The sequence below is a fragment of the Trichosurus vulpecula genome, chromosome 1 (genome assembly GCF_011100635.1).
Source record: "Trichosurus vulpecula isolate mTriVul1 chromosome 1, mTriVul1.pri, whole genome shotgun sequence".
NCBI lineage: Eukaryota > Metazoa > Chordata > Mammalia > Diprotodontia > Phalangeridae > Trichosurus > Trichosurus vulpecula.
The window spans coordinates 10,554,037-10,574,184 of record NC_050573.1 but is presented as its reverse complement, the minus strand read 5'-3'; the positions used below and the strand labels follow the sequence as shown (position 1 = coordinate 10,574,184).

Genomic DNA, 20,148 nt, shown 5'->3' with positions numbered 1-20,148 from the left:
AGGGGGCCACATTTGGGCTGAGGCTTGAGGGAAAAAAGGGATAGAGTCTAAGGAGTGGAGGTGAGGAAGAGGAGCATTTCAGGCATGGGGGCCAGGCAGTGCAAAAGCACGGAGGTGGGAAATGGGGTTACATGTGAGGAACGGCAGCAAGGCCAGGACGGCCGGACGGAAGGAAGAGCGAGTGCGCTGGGAAGGCAGGTCAGAGGAGCTGGGAGAGGCCGGAGGCAGGGAGGCTGTGAGAGCGGTGAGACGGGCCTGAGTCAGGCGGTGTCAGCGAAGAGGAGGTGAAGGGAGGAAGGACACAACGTGGTGGTGCCCGGACAGGCCAACACCAGCCTCCTCTTGCCCGCCCAAGGAGCTTCTGGAGGGAGAGACCCCCGAGGTCTCCTCCACGTCTCCTCGGAGCATCAGGAGCCCACTCAGCGTCTGCCCAAGAAGCATCCCTGACGCCAAAGGGCTGGCAGCCTCTCGGGGAGAGAGAAAACCTGATAAGCGCTGAGTAAGCCCCAAGTGGCAGCTGGATGGGGCGCAGGGTGGAGCATCAGGGAGACGGGTTCAAATCCAGCCTCAGACACTCTCTAGCTGGGTGACATTGGGCAGGTCGCTGAACCACCGCCTGCCTCAGTTTCCTCAACTGTAAAATGGGCATGCCGGCGCCTCCCTCCCCGTATTGTGAAGCGCTCCGTAAACTTCCAAGCGCCGTACACACGCTACCCGTGTTTAATATCGTTTATTAGCATCGTTATTAGTGCTGTTATCGGCAGTAGCGGCGGTGGGCGGCGTACGGCTCAGCGCTGGGGACACAAAGCAGAATGCCACAGCGCCTGCCCTCAAGCGGGTTACACTCTGCAGATCTTTGGGTCTCACTTTGCCTCCCCCACAGTGCACCTGGAAAGTCACTTTCTGAACCCAAATGAAGACTTTACACTTTCCCGATGAAATTGAACATGTGAGATTCCACCCGTTTTACTAGCACGCCATCTCTGCCTTTATCGGGTTTCCGCTAGCACATTAGCGGCTTTAGCTCGCTGGGGCACCTCCCTCTGAGCCCAGGCTTCTTCACCTTGTTCGTGTTACGGATCCCGGCGAAGCCCACAGATGGACCCTTTCTCAGCGTCGTGCTCTTAAACGCATAACGCAAAATCCACAGGATTCCCAAGGGAGCCCATGGCATTGAAGTCATCATTTTTTGAAAAATTCTTCACTGCCTGGGAAGAAGCAGATGCCTGGACTGTAGCCAACTACATCTTTGGATCATCATTCCCCAAGCTCTGAATGGCGCTCCCTGGGATGCCCTCCGGTCTCCCTCAGTCCGTCTTCTCCACCAGGGAGCGAGGAGACTCCATGCGTGCCTTGTGGTCAGGATGGCAAATCCTGAGCAAGTCTCTAGCCCTTGGGCAACGCCGTCACAAGTGGGCACCAGCTGAGGATGGCATTCCCTGGGTTTGCTGAAGCTCCGAACAAATGTATCAGGATTCTGTCAGCAATCTAGGGCCAAGCTCACCGATCTAACTTGGGTAAATTCTTTCTGGAAGATGTGACATCTGCCCTCACTTGGTCCCGTGGTGCTCCTCTCATGATTCACGGCCTCTCCCAAGCTCCTTGGGCTACAGCGCATTCCTATGACTCTCTCCTCACTCACAATTACCTGTGTTATCATCTCCTTTGCACGTTCCCCCCCCCCCCATCTGTGTTCAGCGCCCCCACCCACCCTGCTCCTCTTCACTGGACCTGAAAAGGTCCTTTCTACACAGACTTCCTCTACAAAATCTAGGCTGTGGGACCCCATCGGTCCTTTCCAAAGTCTGCCTTCCCCAAAGCAAGAGGGCATGCCATCTTGGGCCTCTTCTCCTCTAAAAAATATTTTTTAATTCTGAACATGATAGTCCCTGGAGAACCTGAGCAGCAGATGAGGGCTGGATGCGAATCCACGATTCCCACCGCGTGTGTGCGTTCTTGGCTGAAGTGGTCAGCTGACCACGTGACTCCCAACTGTGGGCTGGCTCCTCACTGCTGGGTTGGATTTAGCCCACAACACCCATGTCCCTTGTTCTCTTCCTGCATTTTAAAGGATGAGGTCACCCCCGGCCATCTTTGTCCCCCTGACATGGACTTTACCAAATAGATGCCTCGCTTCTTCCTCCGCTCAAGGCTTCTTCTCTTACCTCCTGGAAACATGGAGGGAACGGGGGCTTTCCAAGGCCATGTCAGAAAAATCAAGCGCTGGCAAGTCCCACCAAGCTGGAAAAACTCCCAGGACAGGCTGGGGAAGGGCCAGGCGGGCGTCTGTCATCTGAGGGCTGGCCTCGCTGGGTCCGGCTGGGGGGTGATGAGTGTGGCCCAGAGGAGGGGCTGGCGGAGGGTGGGCCCACGTTGATGAAATCAGGCTTTTCAGAAAGACTGAAGCACTCGCTCACTCACTCAACAAGCACCCCCTGACGTGGCCTTAGTGGTCTGGCCAGTGCGGGGGCGCTCAGCTGGTTTGGGGAGAACCGCCCAGTCTCTCCCTCCCTTCACCGTTTTCATGGAAAAGCCACAGGATCGGGGCACCCCCAAAGGCTCCCCCGCCGTGCAGGAGCCTCAACCATCTCCCTGAGCCAGCGATGCCCAAGCTGTCCACCTCCCGCCAGAGCCACCAAAGGCAGTGGCCAGCATCAGAGACAGACAGTGCTTGCCTTCAGGAGAGAGTGCTGACCCATCCATGTCAGCTGGGGCCAGGACAGCAGAGTTACGGGAGAAGCCTCCATCTGTAAGGCCCTGAACTGTGTGTGTGTGTATGCATGCATGTGTAAGTGTGTATATGTGTATGTGCAAATGTGTGAGTATATGTGCGTGTGTCTATGTGTGGGATGGGCGTCTTGGAGCCATATGGAATATCTAGGGATTCATAGGCCACCGGCTGGACTGAATAGCTGAGCATTGCCCCTGTGGCTGCAGGCTCCTTGGGCACGGCTGGAAAGCCATGCCTACCTCCATCCCACCTCCGACATCTCTGTCCCCAGGAAGTCCTCGGAAAGCTGGAGATGTGGAGGAGGGCAAAAGCCATCTACACCTACGGGGTGGGTATAGACTCTTCTGCGGCCCGACAGGGTAACAAATGAGCTGGATTTTCACATGTGTTGTGCAGCTATTAGCAATTAATTGAGCTTCAGAGAACATGGTTCTGACTCAAACAGCCCGGAAAGGAAAATAAACAAAGCCTGTTTGGCTGCTCCCCATCCTGGCGCACAAATCAACATCCCCAAATGTGGCCTGATACACTCGGCATGATCAAAGAGGGTCGGCAAACCAGCTTGCCACGAGGGAGTCCCAGCTGTCAGGACCATGGCACATTAATGGGGGGGTGGGGGATGAAAGGGACCCACGAGGCGAGAAAGCCCATGGAGTGGACGGTTCCAGGACTTGTTTCGGCCCAGACTTCTGCTGTGGAAGCCCTGGCACAAGGTCTCCTTTCTGAGCCCGCTGCCAGATGATGAGAGGGGCAGGGGGGCAATGACAGCCACCCCCAAGCTGGTCAGAGCCAGCATCTGCCCATGGCCACCCCCTCACTTGGCCAGGGACATGCAGCAACCACACCAGCCAAGAACAAGGGCACTTAGGCTGAAGATTGCTCAATACGTGGGATCTCACTCAATCCTTGCAAAAACCCCATGAGCGAAATAGGGAGAGAGGCAGAAATGAATCAGGGCACCCTGTAAGAACCCAGAAGCAGGCAGGAAGAAATACAGGACCTCTGAAATCCAGTAACTTCATGAAAAGACACAATGCCTGGGGTCCAGCTAGGCCACAGACTCGGGAGAGCCCTTGATGAAGAAGGGGAAGGGCTGAGAAGCCACGAGATGAAGGCTAGAGGAGGGAAAGGGAGTGAGCTCCCTGTCTGTGGAGGTCCTGGAGACCCCAGCTAGAGAGGCAGCCTGCAGATGGCTCCAGGAGACCCCACACAGGGCTGCCGAGGGCTTGTAGACCCTTCTCCATTGGCAGGAGTTCAAAATGGAGCGTTTCTAGCTTGGATTCCAGTGGTCTGGAGCACTTGGAACTTCAGGGATGAGCTCAGCTCTCCAGAGTGTATCCTCCAGATTTGTTCACGCAGTAGCTAAGGGAGCCATCAGGCACACTCAGTCTGGGAGGACTAGTGGGAGAAACACAGGGCCCTGTGAGAAGACCTGGGTTCCAACCCCAGCTCAGCTACATCTGCCCAGTGTAAGCATGGACTGGTATGACCCTCCGGGGCCTCTGGCTCCTTGTCTGGAAAGTGAGGGATGGGGTTACAGTCTTCGTAAGATCCACTCCAGCCAAAGTCTCACGGTCCTGTGGACTGAAGCAGGCAGGAGGGGATGGCAGGACTTTTTTTTTTAAAGTCCTTGGCTAGAAACAGAAAGGGAACCTGAGATTCATTCTGTGAGTTGGTAACGAAATTGGGAAGTCCTGCCCAGGCCCCTATACACACATGGAGGAGATTTGATGGTGGTAAACATAAACCTCACACTCAGGCACAAAAAAGTGAAATCAACTTCTCCAAGATGACTGGGGAGGCAGGGTGAAAAAGATTCAGAGGTCTGGGCTGAGCACAAGCCAACTGAGTACCCAGTGGGATAAGACTGTCTTCCGCTGTTCTAAGGGAGGTGCAGAGCTGACTGCCAGGGCAGGAGAGCCCAGTGCCCTGTGCCCACAGAATCAGAGCCCCACCGGGGTACTGCATGGCTAATCTGGAGAAGGCCTCAGAGGGTGACCAGGGATCAGCTGAGGAAACTGGAGGTATCTGGCCTAGAGAGAAGACTTAGGTGGCTGTGAAGGCCATGTCATGTGAAAAAGGGATCCGATGTGGTCTGTTTGGTCCCAGGGACACAAGAGGGAACAATGAGGGGAGTGGCAGAGAGACAGATTTGGGCTGGGCCTTAGGAACAATGTGCTCCTGACGGAGAGGTCTCCAAGAGGAGACAGGGAGATCCTTGGCCTCAGGAAAGAGTGAGATCCACGGCCTCAGGAGAAAGTGAGATCCCCAGCCTGGCCTCAGGAGAAAGGGAGATCCCCGGGCTCAGGAGACAGTGAAATCCCCGGCCTTGGGAGACAGGGAGATCCCAGCCAGAGAGAGTGAGATCCTTGGCCTTGGGGGTCTTCAGACTAGAAGAAAAGGTCTGCATTGGAAAGGGGGAGGCTGGGTGAGCCAAATTGGCCAAGGCAGGTCTCAAGATCTAAGCAGAAGGCTTGACCACTGACGTGGCAGACAGGCCAAAGCGGGTACGCAAGGAGAGTGCCAATGGAAAGAGGGCTTTGGGAAGGCTGGCAGTGTCGCTACGGACAGGGGATGTCGGAGGGGCTCACAGAGGGAGGGAGAATCCAGAGATAAGGAAGGGAACGGACAAGGAGACCCCCAGAGCAGATCAGAAGCCTTGGGGGATCCCAGTCTTTAAGGACACGAGGCATTCGGGTCAGGTTCGAAGCCCCCTCCCCAGCCTTGTTCTCCCACACCAACTCCCTGTCCAGGCTGCTGAGCGGCAGGGTGGGTCACTGTAGAGGCCGAGGCCTCTCTGGGCAGCTCGGGAGGGCCCTGGGAATGCTATGATGACTGTGCTCAGCAGTGGCTTGAGTCTGGACATTCCAGGAGTCCTAAAATAAGAAGCATCTATCTGATGCTCCCTGGAGCCGAGAACCACGCAAAAGCCCCGTGACAAACGGCCTTTGTCTCTGGGCCAGATGAGAAAGCCAGCTTGGTCCCATCATGGCCTGAGCTTCCAGGGAGTGACACGGCTGCCATTAGCTCCCGATGCCCACCCCCCACGTCTGGCCGAGGCAAAAGCACCACACCCCAGGCTGGGCAACCACTTTGCATCTCCACCTCCCTCTGCCCTTGGGCCCTGCATGTCCTCTTCTGATCGCTGTGCCATCCCATACCTCGATGTCATCTTTTCCGTAGCGTCTCTCTGCCTCTTCCTCCGACAATCCCACACAACCATATTCCAGGGGAGTGAAGACTGTTGTGGCCACCTGAAGACGTAACAAAGGCGGGCATTATCATAGGCTGGGGAGGAGCAGACACGATGGGCAAGTGTCCAGCAGCAGCATATTCCTCTTGGCTGATGGGCCCGCTCCACAGGCCAGCCCAGGCCATAGGCCACACCCACTCAGACACACCCACAGAGACACACCCACTCACAGACACACAGACATGCTCACACATATACACACACACAGAAACCCATCAGACACACACACCCACTCACACAGAGACACACCCACTTGCGTGCGCTCGCGCACACACACACACATCTCCAGAAAAATGATTCACAGTGACTTTGGAAACACATCAAGCACCCAACTCGACATCTCCTAATAAGGGAACACTTACATTGTCATAGTCCATGAGCTCCGTGGACTGACCGAACAGACGCCGTGCCAGCAGCTTCCCTGCCATTATGGCGGTAGGTGTCAGCTCAAGACGTCCCTGAACAAAAGATCAGAGAAAGGACTGCAGCTGGGAGCTGAACAGAACCCCTGCCCCCCAGCCCCTGGGATTCCCAAAACCAGCCAAGCAGTCATTCGCTCGCCCCTCCTTTCCCCTGGGCTTGGTTCCCTTGCCTGGTCCCTGAGCTGCCGCTGCCCACTGTCTCCCTGCCTAGTGGGCATCCTTGGGGTGATGAGCCAGGGCTCCCTTTGGTGGCCTTTGATGGCAATATATGCTTATGGCCATGTGATCTCGGGTAGACTGTGGGATGTCTCCAGAGATAACTCAGATGAGAGGAACCTTGTGAAAAGAGGCCCTTTTTGAGGACAGCCAAATGACTTGTCCACCTGACCTGGCCTGGCTATAAGAGCCCAGACGAGGTGCTGAACCTCTGGGTGGTGGCTCAGGCACTGCACCACTGACTGGAAGTGGCAATTGGCGGTTGGTTCACTGGATGCTCCCTACAGCCGACCCCCTTCTTCCCCTCCCCAAAAAGAGGATCGTGAAAGGAGGCTTGGGCCATTGTGAACATGGGGAAGCACAGGCAAGCAGGTGGAGCAGTGCCCAGGCCTGTTGGAAGGCCGAGGAGTCAGCAGCAGTTCCTCCCCGAGTGGCACTGGGCAGGACTTACTGAAAACCACAGACAAAACAGCAAGGGATGAGGTCACCAACCCTAAGGATCCAAGGACACTCATTGGAAAACCACATCAGGCTTAATACTCAGTTGATGGATCAGAAGCCCTTGGAAATCTCAGGGCCAGCAGTTAACTGCATTTATTTTCCAATCTCTCTATCTTGGTCTGTCCCCACTCCTTCGTCCCTCCTTATCCCTCCTCTCTCCCCATCTCTCTTCTCCCCTTTCCTCCCTCCTTAACTCTTCTCTCTCCTTTCCTCCTCTCTTCTCTCCTCTTCCCTTCCTCCTTCTCTCCCCTTTCCTCCCTCCTACCCTTCCTCATTCTCTCCTCTTCCCTCCCTCCTTCTCTCCTCTTCCCTCCTTCCTTCTCTCCTCTCTCCCCTTTCCTCCCTCCTACCCTTCCTCCTTCTCTCCTCTTCCCTTCCTCCTTCTCTCCTCTCTCCCCTTTCTTCCACCTCTCCTTCTCTCCTCTCTCTCCTTTCCTCCTTCCCTCCTTCCTTCTCTCCTCTCTCCTCTCTCCCCTTTCCTCCATCCCTCTCTTCCCTCTTTTCCCTCTACCCTCCTTGTTCAGGGGAAGCTCCCAAGATGAACCACTCAGCCCAGCTGAGGGACTTGTGCTCTCTGGCCAGGGCCGGCCACCTTCGGTCTCCACTCACCGCACCACTTGGGATGCTGACAGCCCCTGGATCAGCATGCAGTTCTCCCCCAGAACAGGAACCTAAGCCGGCACTGCCCAGCCTACATCTTTGTCACCCATTTGGATTCCAATCTGCCCTTTCCCAGCCTGGCCATGACAGATTCCTCAAGCTCAGGCCTCCCTGCTTTGCCTCCAGCTCCGCTCTGCAGGCCCACTCCGAGCATGCCACTGGCCAGACCAGGCCTGCCGAGTGTTTTCTCTTCCACACATTTGCCTGAGACATGGCTGCCAATCATTGCTGGAGCAGGAAATACAGATGTTGTTTTGGCATTCCAAAAATGAAGGGAAGATCGGAAGGGCAGATAAAATTGTGAAAGCAATGCCTCGCATACCATGAAGCTTGACTAATTACTGAGACATCCACGGATGCAGAGTACAAGACTTAATTAAATACTGCTTTCTGGTAAAGCCCGGAGCCAAGGGCAGATTCCCATTGGTGTGAACTGCTTGGAAGGATCCTGCTGACATCACTGGAATCAAGAGCCAGGGACTCCTTGGACAAGACAAGACCCTTGGAAACCCAGAGGCGGAGTTTTTGGACCCAACTCATGCTGGCCTCTGGTCCTCAGAACCCCCCTACAAGCTCTAGGCTGATCCTGGGCCCACTGCTGGAGCCTTGGACTGGAAGGCTGGCTGATAAAAGGGAGGCACTCACATAGGAAAGCTTTTTCTTGAATGCACACAACGTTAATGGGCCAAGAATAATGGTGTTATCTGAGGTGGAGTAGATCCAGAATGTACACAAAAGCCTCCCCTGAAATAATCAGGTCTTCTACACCATTCACAAGGAGAGGACGTGTTCTTTGGGAGATAACAACCCCAAACAACTGCAGGCCTGATAATTATGGGGGTGGCTCCTAGGGCAGAGGGGCCTAGAATAAGGACACCTCCACCGTCAACATTTCTTGATCCAAGAGTGCGGCGCCTGCCTGGCGCTCCTGATGGGACGGGCGCCATCACAGGCTCTGCCACCCTCCCCTGCACCAGTTCACACAAGTCTTCTGGGGTTTCCCTAAATTTTCATCCTTTTCCCTCCCTGTAGCAGAGTGGCACTCCATTCAATCTATGGGCCATCCCCGTGTTCAGGCACACATCTGATTTCTGGCCATTAGTGCTCACACATGGTGCGACTAACAAAACTAGTGCCCAGAGGGGCAGCTTATCGTCATCACTTGGGATGCCACCCCACCACAGATAATGTCATAGTAACAGTAGCTAGTGTTTCTCTGGTGCAGTAAGGACTGCAAAGCATTTGACAAATCTGATCCTCACAACTCTGGGAGGGAGGTGTTTATTAGGATTCCTATTTTACAGCTGGAGTGACAGAGGCACACCAAAGTGAAGTGACCCACCCAGGGTCACATAGCTACTAAGCGTCCGAGGCTGGACATCTTATTGGAAGGGCCTATGTCTGAAAATAGCGCTCAGTGGCATGATTCAGCTTAGATAATTCAGATGTTCCTCCCTTTGACCAGTAGGCAGGGCACCTACCCAGGAATGTCTGCCCATAGCTGGGCAGATGACTGCAATCCCAGGCTTCATGTCCTCTCCCACACCCCCCACACCAGCCTGGAACAGTGAAAGCAACGTCTCAGACAGTTCTTTTAATTTTGGGGGGCGGTGGGGGTGGCACATTTTAATTTACTTGGTAACAACAGGTCTGACTTTATTGAGGCAGATGACTCTGCCTCCTTTATAACTAACAAATCCCTTCTTATCAGAGAACCTCCATCCTGTGACTTCCATCTATAGCCCTACTGGGCAGTGCCCTGGTGGGAAATGGGAGTGTGGGTGGGGGGCTCCCCCCATCAAAGGACCAGGCGCTACTTCCTCTCTTCTCGAGGACCACACGGCCCTCTCCTTACCTCCCACCCCCCACCACTAAGGGGGATGCTCTCATGGGATCAGAATCCAATCCTGGCCCACTTAGGAGGCTCAGGGCTTGGAGATATTTTAAAAGTCATCAGCTGTTGGATTAATCAAGAGTGAAATCTTGCATTCAACATATCTCACAAATAGCAGGGTCCTAATCCTCCGCTGTAGACCCTCTGGGCCCCCCACAGGGAGCCCCTTGGGGTGGCTGGGACTCTGGCAGCTATTTCTTGCCTGACCCCTTCCCTCCCATCGGGATGGCTTCCTGCCCACCTTGCGGTGCAGCCCCTAATCCAGGGGATGTAAACCAGGAGCCTATGAACTTGTTTTTTAAAAATATTCTGATAATGGCACCATGATGGCAGCAGTCTCCTTTGTCATAGCCTATATGGCATCTTAAGCATTTCCGAACATGATTCCGAGACCAGGTCTAGAGACTGGTGCGTGGGATGAGGGGCTGGGTCCGGCAGTGCTCTCGGGATAGCCCATGGCTATTGTCTCTCTTTGTCTGCGTTCTGGCTGCTTCCCGGGGGGCCATGGGGCATGAGATTGAGGGGAACCTGAGGATTCAGTGGAGGGGCCATGACAAAGTCTCCTTCGGTGAAAGGCCGGTGGGGAGAGGGGGTCTGAGCTGTTTGTAAGGCGATAGCTCTCGGGATCGTGAGCTTTGGGACGTGGAGACCTGAGAGACTATCCGAGAATGCTGAAGCCCGGAGAGCACAAAGTCTTGGCCCAGGGCATCTGAGGGTGAGGCTTAGAGCCAGAAGCCTTTCTCATCTAAGCCCTGGGCCCCCACATGGAGGAAGGGGAGCCTGTCCCTCAAGGTTCTCCTCTCTCCTCTCGGCAGCCACCAGTGACCCGGGCAGCCATGTCCGCCTTCTGCCTGTGGTGAGTCTCCCCAGGGCACCTGCCCAAGGTGCTAGGGCTCTGTCTGGGAAGAGCAGAGTGACACCCCCCCCCCAACTAATGAGGCCAAATTGGGTGCCACAGAAATAAATAGGAGACTGCCAAGAAGACTGGTACTGAGAAATGAGTCAGGGGGCAGTGCAGCCCAGGGGAAAGATCATGGTTCCAGAGTCCAGAGGGGCCTGGGTTCGAATCCCACCTCTGAGGCCGGTGAGATACTGGGCAGGCACTTGAGACCCCTGGGCCGCCAGAGGAGGAGGGAGTCTGGATCCCTTTCAGCTCCTGGCCCATAGTCCCAGGAAATGGCAATTCTACCTCTGAGCTCAAAGTAAATGTGCCTCATCCACTCGGATTAGGAAACATCTGTCCAGAAACATCCATGACTGGAAAGCAGACTTCAAAACAAGTCCTAGTGAGAGCACATGAAAGCTGGAAGGGCCTCAGAGGCCATCAGGGCCAAGCCCTTCCTGCTAGAGAGGAGCCAGCAGAGGCTTGGGGAGGGATCCTGACTGGTCCAAGGTCACCCCATGAGGTTAGAGTAGAAAGAAAGGGCTTTGGGCTCAACAGCACAGGACAGAGCTTCAGACCCTGCTCTATCACTTATGGCTTGGGCAGAGGCCTTAGTGTCAAAGGAAGAGGCTGCATTAGTGGGTCTCAGGGCCTCTCCATACATGAAGGACACAAAGAACCAAGGAAGGAAGGAGAGAGGCAGGGAGGGAGGAGGGAAGGAAGAAGGAAGGAAGGAGGGAGGGAGGCAGGAAGGAAAGGAGGGAAGGACAGAGGGAAGAAGGAAAGAGGGAAGGAATGAAGGAAGGAAGAAGGGAGGGAAAGCTGAGGAAAGAAGGGAGAGAGGAAAGAAACATTTATGAAGCACCTACTATGTGCCAGGCACTGGGCTACAGGTTTAACCAATTTTTGGCAAACAGTCTTCAACTCACAACTCTGCCATACTCAGAATAAGTTCCATTTTAAGAGGTATCATTTCTAATTCTTTTCAGTCACTTCTGGGGAAGGGCGTACCTCTGCGACATCCCCGATGGCGTAAATGTGCGCTACCGAAGTCGCTTCGCTGGCGTTGACCAGGACCTTCTGCGAGTTTGGGTGAAGCTTCACTCCGACCTTGTCCAAGTTCAAGCGTCTGGTCTCTGGAACTCGACCTTAGGGAACCAGACACAGCCCAGACGTTTTGAGCGGTTCTGATCTCAACCTCCCCCCACCCCAAGTTTATAAATCCTTGACTTGATGCCACGAGCTGATTAAAAACAAGGCCAGAATTTCCCCGTGGAAGCGGTAAAACATGAAGTTGAAATGATGGATGAAGGGATTTTCTGCTGGTATGATTACAGAGCCGGAGCCCTAGTTTCCACCCGGTGAGCAGCTGCAGGAGGCCCAGAGGATGCTGGAGGGCATCTTTGTGCTGGGACTGCCCTGGCCTGCTCCCCATGGACAGGCCGCCCCACCCCCAGCAGCCTAACTCCCATCTGCCTGGGCTTAGCCTGCTGTCTCCATCCTGGGGGGCCCTGCAGCCACCAGGCTGGGGGGGCCCTCTGGGTTAGAGAAAAAGGGCCAGTTTACTGAGCTCAGCTATAGTTTCTATGGGGAGGGGGCCAGTGGTATGAGTGTGTGCGTGTTCAGTCATTTCAGTCATATCCAACTCTCCATGACCCCATTTTGGGGTTTTCTCGGCAGAGATCCTAGAGTGGTTTGCAATTTCCTTCTCCAGCTCATTTTACAGATGAGGAAACTGAGGCAAAGAGGGTGAAGTGACTTGCCCAGGGTCATACAGCTCATAAGTGTCTGAGGCAGGATTTGAACCCAGGGCCTCCTGGCTCTATCTACCCTCTTACCCCACTGTCCCAACATCTTTGTTGGTAAAAAGAGGGGCTTGGGTTAAGAATTTCTTTGATGCTTCTCACCAACGGTTGGTGCCATGTTGGAAGGTCAGCTTGCATCTTCTTTGGACAGCGGGGACCTCCCAGCATGAGATCATGCCAGGGGAAGGAATGGTTCAGAGGCCTCAGTAGTCGCTGGCTGCCAGCCGCCAGCTCAGGAATGTTACCACCTGCCTGGAAGGCCTGCACAAAGCTGGCGACTCCATCGGGGTGGGGGGGCTCTGCAGGGCAGCACCCGGGGAATAAGAGCTAGAAGGCATCTGGGAGGTTGGCCAGTCCAACTCGGTCATCCTACAGAGGAGCAAGTGGCTTGCCCAAGGTCACGCAGGCTGGGATTTGATTCTCTGTCCTCTGACCCCAAAGAAAGGCCAAGTCACAGGTTTGAGTCCCAGCTCTGACCTGTAGTGATAGAAGGCTAGGCCTCTCGGTGCCTCAGTTTCCCCACCTGCCTAATGTGGCGAGGATGACACAAGGTGACTGATACAGATCGCTAGATCACCGAGTTGGGACAGAATGGCTGATGTCCTGGAGATGGAGGGGCTCGAGTCCAAGCTCCGGCTGGTCCCCCTGAGCTTGGGGATGGCCAGCATGTCTAACGAGAGGGGGCCTTCTTAGCCACCCTGGGAGGGGCACCCCAGGGATGAAGTCTGTGGCTACCACAACACATGGAGACTGCAAAGGGCTGGGAATCCTCCGCGGCTTGCTACCTGTGTGACCCTGGACAAGTCACTTGACTTCTGGGGGCCTGTTTCCTCATTCAGCCATTCAATCAGTCAGCACTTCCTTCTGCTAGGCAGGGTGCTGCTGGGAACACAAATACAAGGCCCTGTCTTTAAGGCACTTCGATTCTAATGGGGTAAGACAGCACACAGCTAAGAGCAAAGAGAGGGGCACAACCAGCCTGGAGCAGAGAAAGGAATCCAAGGACCCAGAAGCACAAAGCTGGCCCTGGCAGCGCTGCTGGATTTTATGGGGGCAGAATTCTGGGGCCTCGGAGGAGGCTCACTGGGGGCTGACTGAGCACAAAAGGGCGGCCTCGGAGAAACCTGGGAAGGGCCATGTGAATGGGTGACATGAGCTGAGTTGGGGGAAGAAAACGGCGTCCAGGGATGACAATGCGGCACAGACCAAGACCTGGGAAGCCATCAGAACACCGATCAATGCTCAGACTGATGCCCGAGGAAGCAGCTGCTACCGCCCTCCCACAGCAGAGCTGATAGGCACAGACTGAGGGTGGAGACCAGGTCAGACACTTTATTGGACGTGGCCAATGTAGGAATCTGCCTTGCTTGACTTTCCATATTTGTTACAATGCATAGTTTTGTTAACTGCAAAAAAAAATTAAACCCTAAAAAAATCCATCTCTTTATCAGAGCCCAGAGCAAGGGCGTGACCCTCAGAGGGTGCCACTAGGAAAGTGGACTCCCAGGGCCCAGCCTCTACCTTCCCAGTAAGGAACATCTGCTGAGGAAGGGGCTCAGCCTGATACAGGAAGCTTGGGGACAAAAAGATTGAACCAACAGCTGTGAGGAGTCCCCGAGGGCACAATGTTGGTCTACACCCATCTGAGCTGTCCAGGAGCCAGAAAAAGGGAGATCCGGGTAAATTCAACAGATCCAAGACTAGGAGAGGCCTTAAGAGCAGACTTGGTAATCCTGGACAATAAGAAATCCCTGCGATCCCAGACATCCCAAACCCTTTGAAAAGAGACACGCTGCCTTCTCAACAGCCAGGGCCGGCGTCAGCATCAGGCTCAGCCAAAGCTATGGGGCCTCCTGCAGATGCTCTGAGAGGGGCGCCCGGGAGGACGGGACCCAGCTAATGCTGCCGTGTTACTGAAAGGGAAGGTCCGTCTGAGCTGGGCTCGCCCCATGAACAAACCAACGGTCTGGGACTGTGTCAGATGGAGCAGGACCCAGACCCGGACCATCTTGGGAATCAGGCAGCAATGGGAATGAGGCCGAGAAAAACCGAGGAGAAGCGATTATCTTCTCAAGGCATCATGATGGGTCTAGTTTCTAATTGAAGTGTGCGTGGGTAACGTTTGCTTCTTTAGATCTGATGCTGCACTTTTAATATTTCCAGGGATTTGATTATCTATCCCTGTAAAATGTAACATGATAAAAATTACAAATAATTCTGTTGAATTAAGGCAGGGGGCCCAGTAGAGCCTAGGTAATTTAATCTGTAGCAGCTCAGGCCAGAGTGATTGTGTAACCTCCTCCACAGGTATAGAGAATGGTAGGGGCAGCAAGCAGGCAGAGTGGATAGAGCGCCAGTCCTGGAGTCAGGAAGATCTGAGTTCAAATGTGGCCTCAGACATTTCCTAGCTGTGTGACCCTGGGCATGTCACTTTGTCCTGTTTGCCTCAGTTTCCTCATCTGTAAAATGAACTGGAGAAGGAAATGGCAAACCACTCTAGTATCTCTGCCAAGAAGACCCCCAATAGCTTCAAAGAGAGTCGGACACGACTGAAAAAGAGAACGGTGGAAAGGACACTGGATGCTGGTGCTAAAGGGCCTGAGTTCACGCATCTCCTCTAATAGGGCCTGCCTGTCTGCTCCCTCAGTCTCATCTCCTAGCTGGCCTCCGCAGTCTCTCCAGCCCACAGGGTCTCTGGCCCACCCAACCACCTCTTCTCTTGATTCTCTCCATGTTCCGTCTCTGGTGGTTTGCAGACCACCTGCCCCGATGCCCTGTGAGCTCCTGGACAGCAGGGACATCTTCTGCCCTCTTTGTAGGCCTGGCTCTTGGCAGGGCTCCTGGCATGGGGAAAGTGCTTATCAGATACTTGCTGACGTGTCAGGTGTCTGCCTTTTTGGATCATCAGGGACCTTTTTGTGTTTGCTCTGGCGACCCAACAAGTCCATGTGCTCCCTGATGTCAGGCCCCTGCAAGAGCTGTGCAGGGCCTCAGGTGCTGGATAAATCCCTATTGATTAATTGCAATGAAGCCAGACAAAGTTTGACAGCAAAGTTTTCATACTGAAATATAAATTGTTACATGTTTCAGTCCTCCGATGGGGAAAAGTGTGAGAAAAACCCAAGGCCTTTGATGTCACCAAAATAGAATGAACAAAAAGAGAAGCAGGTTTTCCCCAAAAGGCTTGCTCTGGCTAAACAAGGCAGTAGCCGGGGGCCGTAGAGGGCAGGGCCAGTGAGGCAGCCATAGGCCCATTGCCCCGGCCTAAGAGTCCCCTAAAGGAGCCGCATCTCTCCATCCTCCATCTCAGGACCGGGAGGGCCTTCCCCAGCATCAGCACCATGCTGGCTCAAAGCGCCTCTTCCACTGGGATTACTGACGGAAGCTGTCGGCACCCATCCATCTGTCTGCTGGCCCCTCCACAGGCCTGACACTATCAGGCAGCAACAATCACAAGCCTCCAGGACCTTATCTTGCTTCGGATGTGAAACAACTTCCGCCTGTTGTATTTCTTTGTGTACAAGGAGCAAAGCCTGGATACTGGGCAAACAGACAGCTAATGGGTTTTCTAGCTTCCCTGTCTTCCTGCCTCAGTGCTGCCCAGGGAGAGCTTAGCACACAACCCTCCCCCATGCCCCCATCTCCAGCAGGTAAGGGCTTGGGGAAGAGAGCTCCCAGATGGCCAATGGGATGCCCCATTACCTTTAACGCAGGCACAGTCAGGAGCTTAGCACACATCCCCCCCGCCCCATCCTCCTACCTCCAGCAGGTAAGGACACAGTCAGGAGCCACAGCTACAGGAACAAAGGCCTGGCATGCTCTCTCTGACCATCCTGGGATTCCCCTTGCTCTGTAAGGGCAGAGCCCACCTCTAATCCGATATGGACTTAGCGGTAGATTGTCAATGCTGGCTGGTCCCATCAGCTGCTCATGCCACAGAGCTCTGAGTCCTAGGGGCGCAGGCAGGGTGATAAACACAGGACTGGATGGTAGTGTGAGCACCACTGTCCCCCAGGCAGGGGAGCTGGGTCACAACAGAGAGATGTGATAAGGACAGAAAGCTCCCTCCCCCTCGGCCTCAGCCAACAAGGGCACTCCTGTCTCCTCAGCCGCCGGCTGAGCCTCCCCACAGACTCCTGCAGCTTCTGGCCATGGAGAAAGTGTGTCCAGGGGAAAGCCACAGAGAGAAGGTCAGGGCATGTGTGGCCCTCAGGACGGGTGGTCATCCACTTCTTTTCATTCTCCATCAGGATGGTCTATCCTTGTGGAAGCAGAGAGTGGCCAACAGCCCAGACCATTGGAGAAAGGAATCCCTGTAATGAGAGGCTACCCCTGCCTCTGAGGGAGGAGGCCCTTTCCACGCTGGAACAGTTCTGGTTTCTGGACCTCTGGTCCTCCCAACACATGACAGGCCTTCAAACCCCAGATCGCAGCTTCAATGGCTCCTCTATTTCCTCCTCAATCTATTCCCCAGTTCCTTCAATTGACCGTCCTAGGGCAGGGACTCGAGGCCTTCCCCATTCTGCTTGTCCTGCCCTGGATCCTCCCCACCTTATCAATGTCTATCTTAAATAGTGGTACCAGAACCAGACCATCAATGGCCTGCTTACTCCTGGATGTCATGCTTTCTCATCAACCACCAAGCCCTGAGCGCTTCCTATACGGCAGCAGGGGAGAAAGGAGAATTCCTGTCCCCGGGGAGTCTGCGTTCTAGGAGTAGTGATGGTAGCTTTGCACTGACCAGAGACAAAACCCCATGCCTGGGGTCATAGCTCTGCTGCTTAGGGCCTTGGGACCTTGGATGGGGTCTTCTCTGGGGCTCAGCTCTAAAGGATCCAAGCAGCTTGTTTTGCAGGTGCAAACCAAGGCCTCCCATCCCACTGCCAGAGCAAGGGATGGTCCTCATGCCTCTCACAGCTTTGCAGCTTATGTTTCTAGGACTATCACATCCTGATTTTTAAAAAGTACTACATTGTAAAGACCAATAATAAGAGAGTGGAAAAAGGCAAACAGTGAGGAAAAAAAAATCCTATGGATTAAATGCCATCCCTCCCCTCCCCCAAAAAAGGCCTTTTGCCTTTCTTTGTATTCCCACAGTTTAGCATGTGCCTGGCATACAGCAGGCACTTAATGAGTATACACGATGACTAATGATGGCTTTATGACATAGAACAGATTCATCAGCTTTTTATCAGAATCTCACTGGCCAGAAGTGATCCCAGGATCGGGAGGCGTGCCACACAGGCTGCCCATCCTGAAAACCGGGCAACCCCACAGGTCACAGTAAAGTGGGCTTAGGAAACGTACCTCATGCCAGTTGCTGCTCACAAAGTGTATGGCTTAGCTATCTACTTCCCTACTTTGCCCAAAGAGCGAATCAAAGGAAAACCCACGAGACCCTTGGCAGGCCTTCTGCCAAACGTCCTGTCCCTGGGGGCCGTCCTGCCTGGTTCAGATGCTGGGAGCTGGGGGCAGCTGGGCCTCAGCAGAGGCAGGGTCCAGAGCAGCCCCCAGGAGCCTGCTCACTGATCTGCCCCTCAGGTGAGCAAGGCCGAGGTCTCTAGCAGAGGAGCCCCTGGCTGGTTCACACCAAGATGGTGCTTGTGGGTGATCTCATAACCTCCTCCTTCCTGAGCTCCCTGTTCCCTACCTGCTCCTTCTGGACAGCCTCTGCCCTCTGAGCCTTCATGACACCAAGCCCTCTCCTGGCCTCCCTCTGACGCCACCGCTGACCCCTCCTCCACCCGCTGTGATCCCTGCCTGGGTGGTGCCTTGATCTCTCCCTTTCGCCTTCTTTGCCCCAGATTAGGCTTGTTCTGCTTAACCCCACAGGAACAACGGGGGAGCAGGGAGACGTCCCAAATTCACAGTTTCCCATCTGTTGCTCGCTAACGGCAACATTCTGGTATGCTGGGAACCTTTCTTTCTGCTCCTGACTTCCTTGGGTGCATAAGCCCACTAGCATTACCCCTGGATCAAAAGGGAGGAACATCATGGTGACTCTTCCCCCATGATTTGAAATTGTGACTCCATTAATGACATGTGAACGCACCTACATCTCCATCAATTGTCATCCTCGCCGAGAGGAGGGAAGGGAAGAAGCATTTATGTGGCACCTACTGTGTACCAGATGCTGTGCCAAGTGCTTTACAGCGATCTCATTTGATTCGCACAACAACCCTAGCAGGAAGGTGCTGTTAATATCCCTATTTTACAGCAGAGGAAATCAAGGCAAACAGAAGGGGAGTGACTTGCCCAAGGTCCTAGCGGAGACCAGATGTGACCTCGTCTTCCTGACCTGAGGCCCAGCGCCACCAGCTGCCATGCTGATGGATAGGAAGTGACAGTTCATAATTGCTTTAATCTGAATTTTCCCTATTAGTGATCTGAAGCATTTAAACAACTTGGTTTTGGTCATCTGTACAACATTTCTGGAAAACATTTGCCGTCCTTTTCTGGGGAGTGGTTTGTCTTCCAGCTTTACGTCAAATGCCTTTAGATTCTGGCTGTCCAAGTTTTATCAAAGCTCTTTGATTCAAAGATCTATTACTTTCCTTCTTACTTTTGTTGGATTGATTTTGTTCACGCCAAAATTCCTTTGGAAAGGGTATGTGAGAATGCCTTGATCTCATGGTGCTCAGTCACAGAATTTCTGACTTAAAACAGCGCTAGTGATATCCTTGGCTACTTTCTAGACATGTACACATGTAAATATGCGTGTGCATGCCTATGTGACACACCTACGTGGCCTGGGAGGTGGAGGAGGCAGCGGCAGCAGCAGCAGCAGCAGCAGCAGCAGCAGCAGGAATTCTGTGTTAGCCAGCAAACCAAGAACACGACCAAGGCAAGGGCCCTGTCTTTTCTCCCGAATCCTCCAGAATGTGTTGCACACAGGGCTTCAGCAGTGGTTGAACTGAATTATGGATGGTCCGGAGAGAACAGCTGGTAATGAGTGTGGTAACAACTCAGAATCCAACACCCCAGTGTGCTTCGGGCCAGTCAGTGGAGAGAATTAGCCGAGATTAACCTTGCAATCGATAAGGGGCATTACCGGAGCTTTCACAGTTCAAAGGTTAAAAAACTCCCTGGCTGTGTTGGTCCCTGAAGGGGAGCTTTGGTTCCACCCTTCCACCAAAGGGCTGAGCGGGGTTACGTCCCCTGGATCCTGGCAGGAGGTGCGCCACATATGGAACACGTCAAAGCAAAGGTCCTTTTCTCCTCACTAACTCAGACTGATGGGCTTCTAAGGCCTGAAGACAACAGGCCTTAACCGTCTAGGCACACTTAACCCTTGGTGGGGCTCAGAGTGCTGCATGCACAGGACATGGGGCTTCCTGGTGCCCAGAGATGGTATGGGTACAGGGATGGGGCAGGCTGGGAAGCCCCCCCTACCTACAATGCCAGATAGCTTTTCGGTTTTCCAAAGGGCTTAGAGCCTAATTCCTTTGGCTAGGAAAGGTGATTTGATTTCAAAGGCATATTTCTCATAGCTCCCCACTGGGGAAGTCCAAACAACAGGGAGCATGAGATGAGGCTTGGAAATGTTCTCATTCCAGTGTCTACATCTGGGAGATGAATCCCCCGTGTGAAAGGCTCAGCTTTAAGTCTTCAGCTGCTCTCTCGAAGCCCGGCCGAGTCAAGCTGTGCGGCTGTAGACTTTGGAAGCTTTCGAGCTGTTGGGCCTTGAGTGCCATCAGCCACAGACTCTGGTCCATCCAGCCACAGAAGGATTGCTTTCAAATTTAGAAAAAATCCATTGCTTAGGGAGCATCCCATAAAAAAC

General features: G+C 54.0%; 1 protein-coding gene across 3 annotated transcripts in view; it reads right to left on the bottom strand.

Moving 5' to 3' along the window:
* TXNRD2 (thioredoxin reductase 2) overlaps positions 1-20,148 on the bottom strand; it is a 99,388-nt gene that overhangs the window by 11,618 nt on the left and 67,622 nt on the right. For all 3 annotated transcript variants that reach the window (XM_036767746.1, XM_036767755.1, XM_036767763.1), the window contains exons 12-14: positions 11,572-11,708; positions 6,347-6,442; positions 5,893-5,985 (exon numbers count right to left, since the gene is read on the bottom strand). In XM_036767746.1, the coding sequence (XP_036623641.1) occupies positions 5,893-5,985; positions 6,347-6,442; positions 11,572-11,708 (326 nt within the window). The remainder of the gene's footprint in view (positions 1-5,892; positions 5,986-6,346; positions 6,443-11,571; positions 11,709-20,148) is intronic.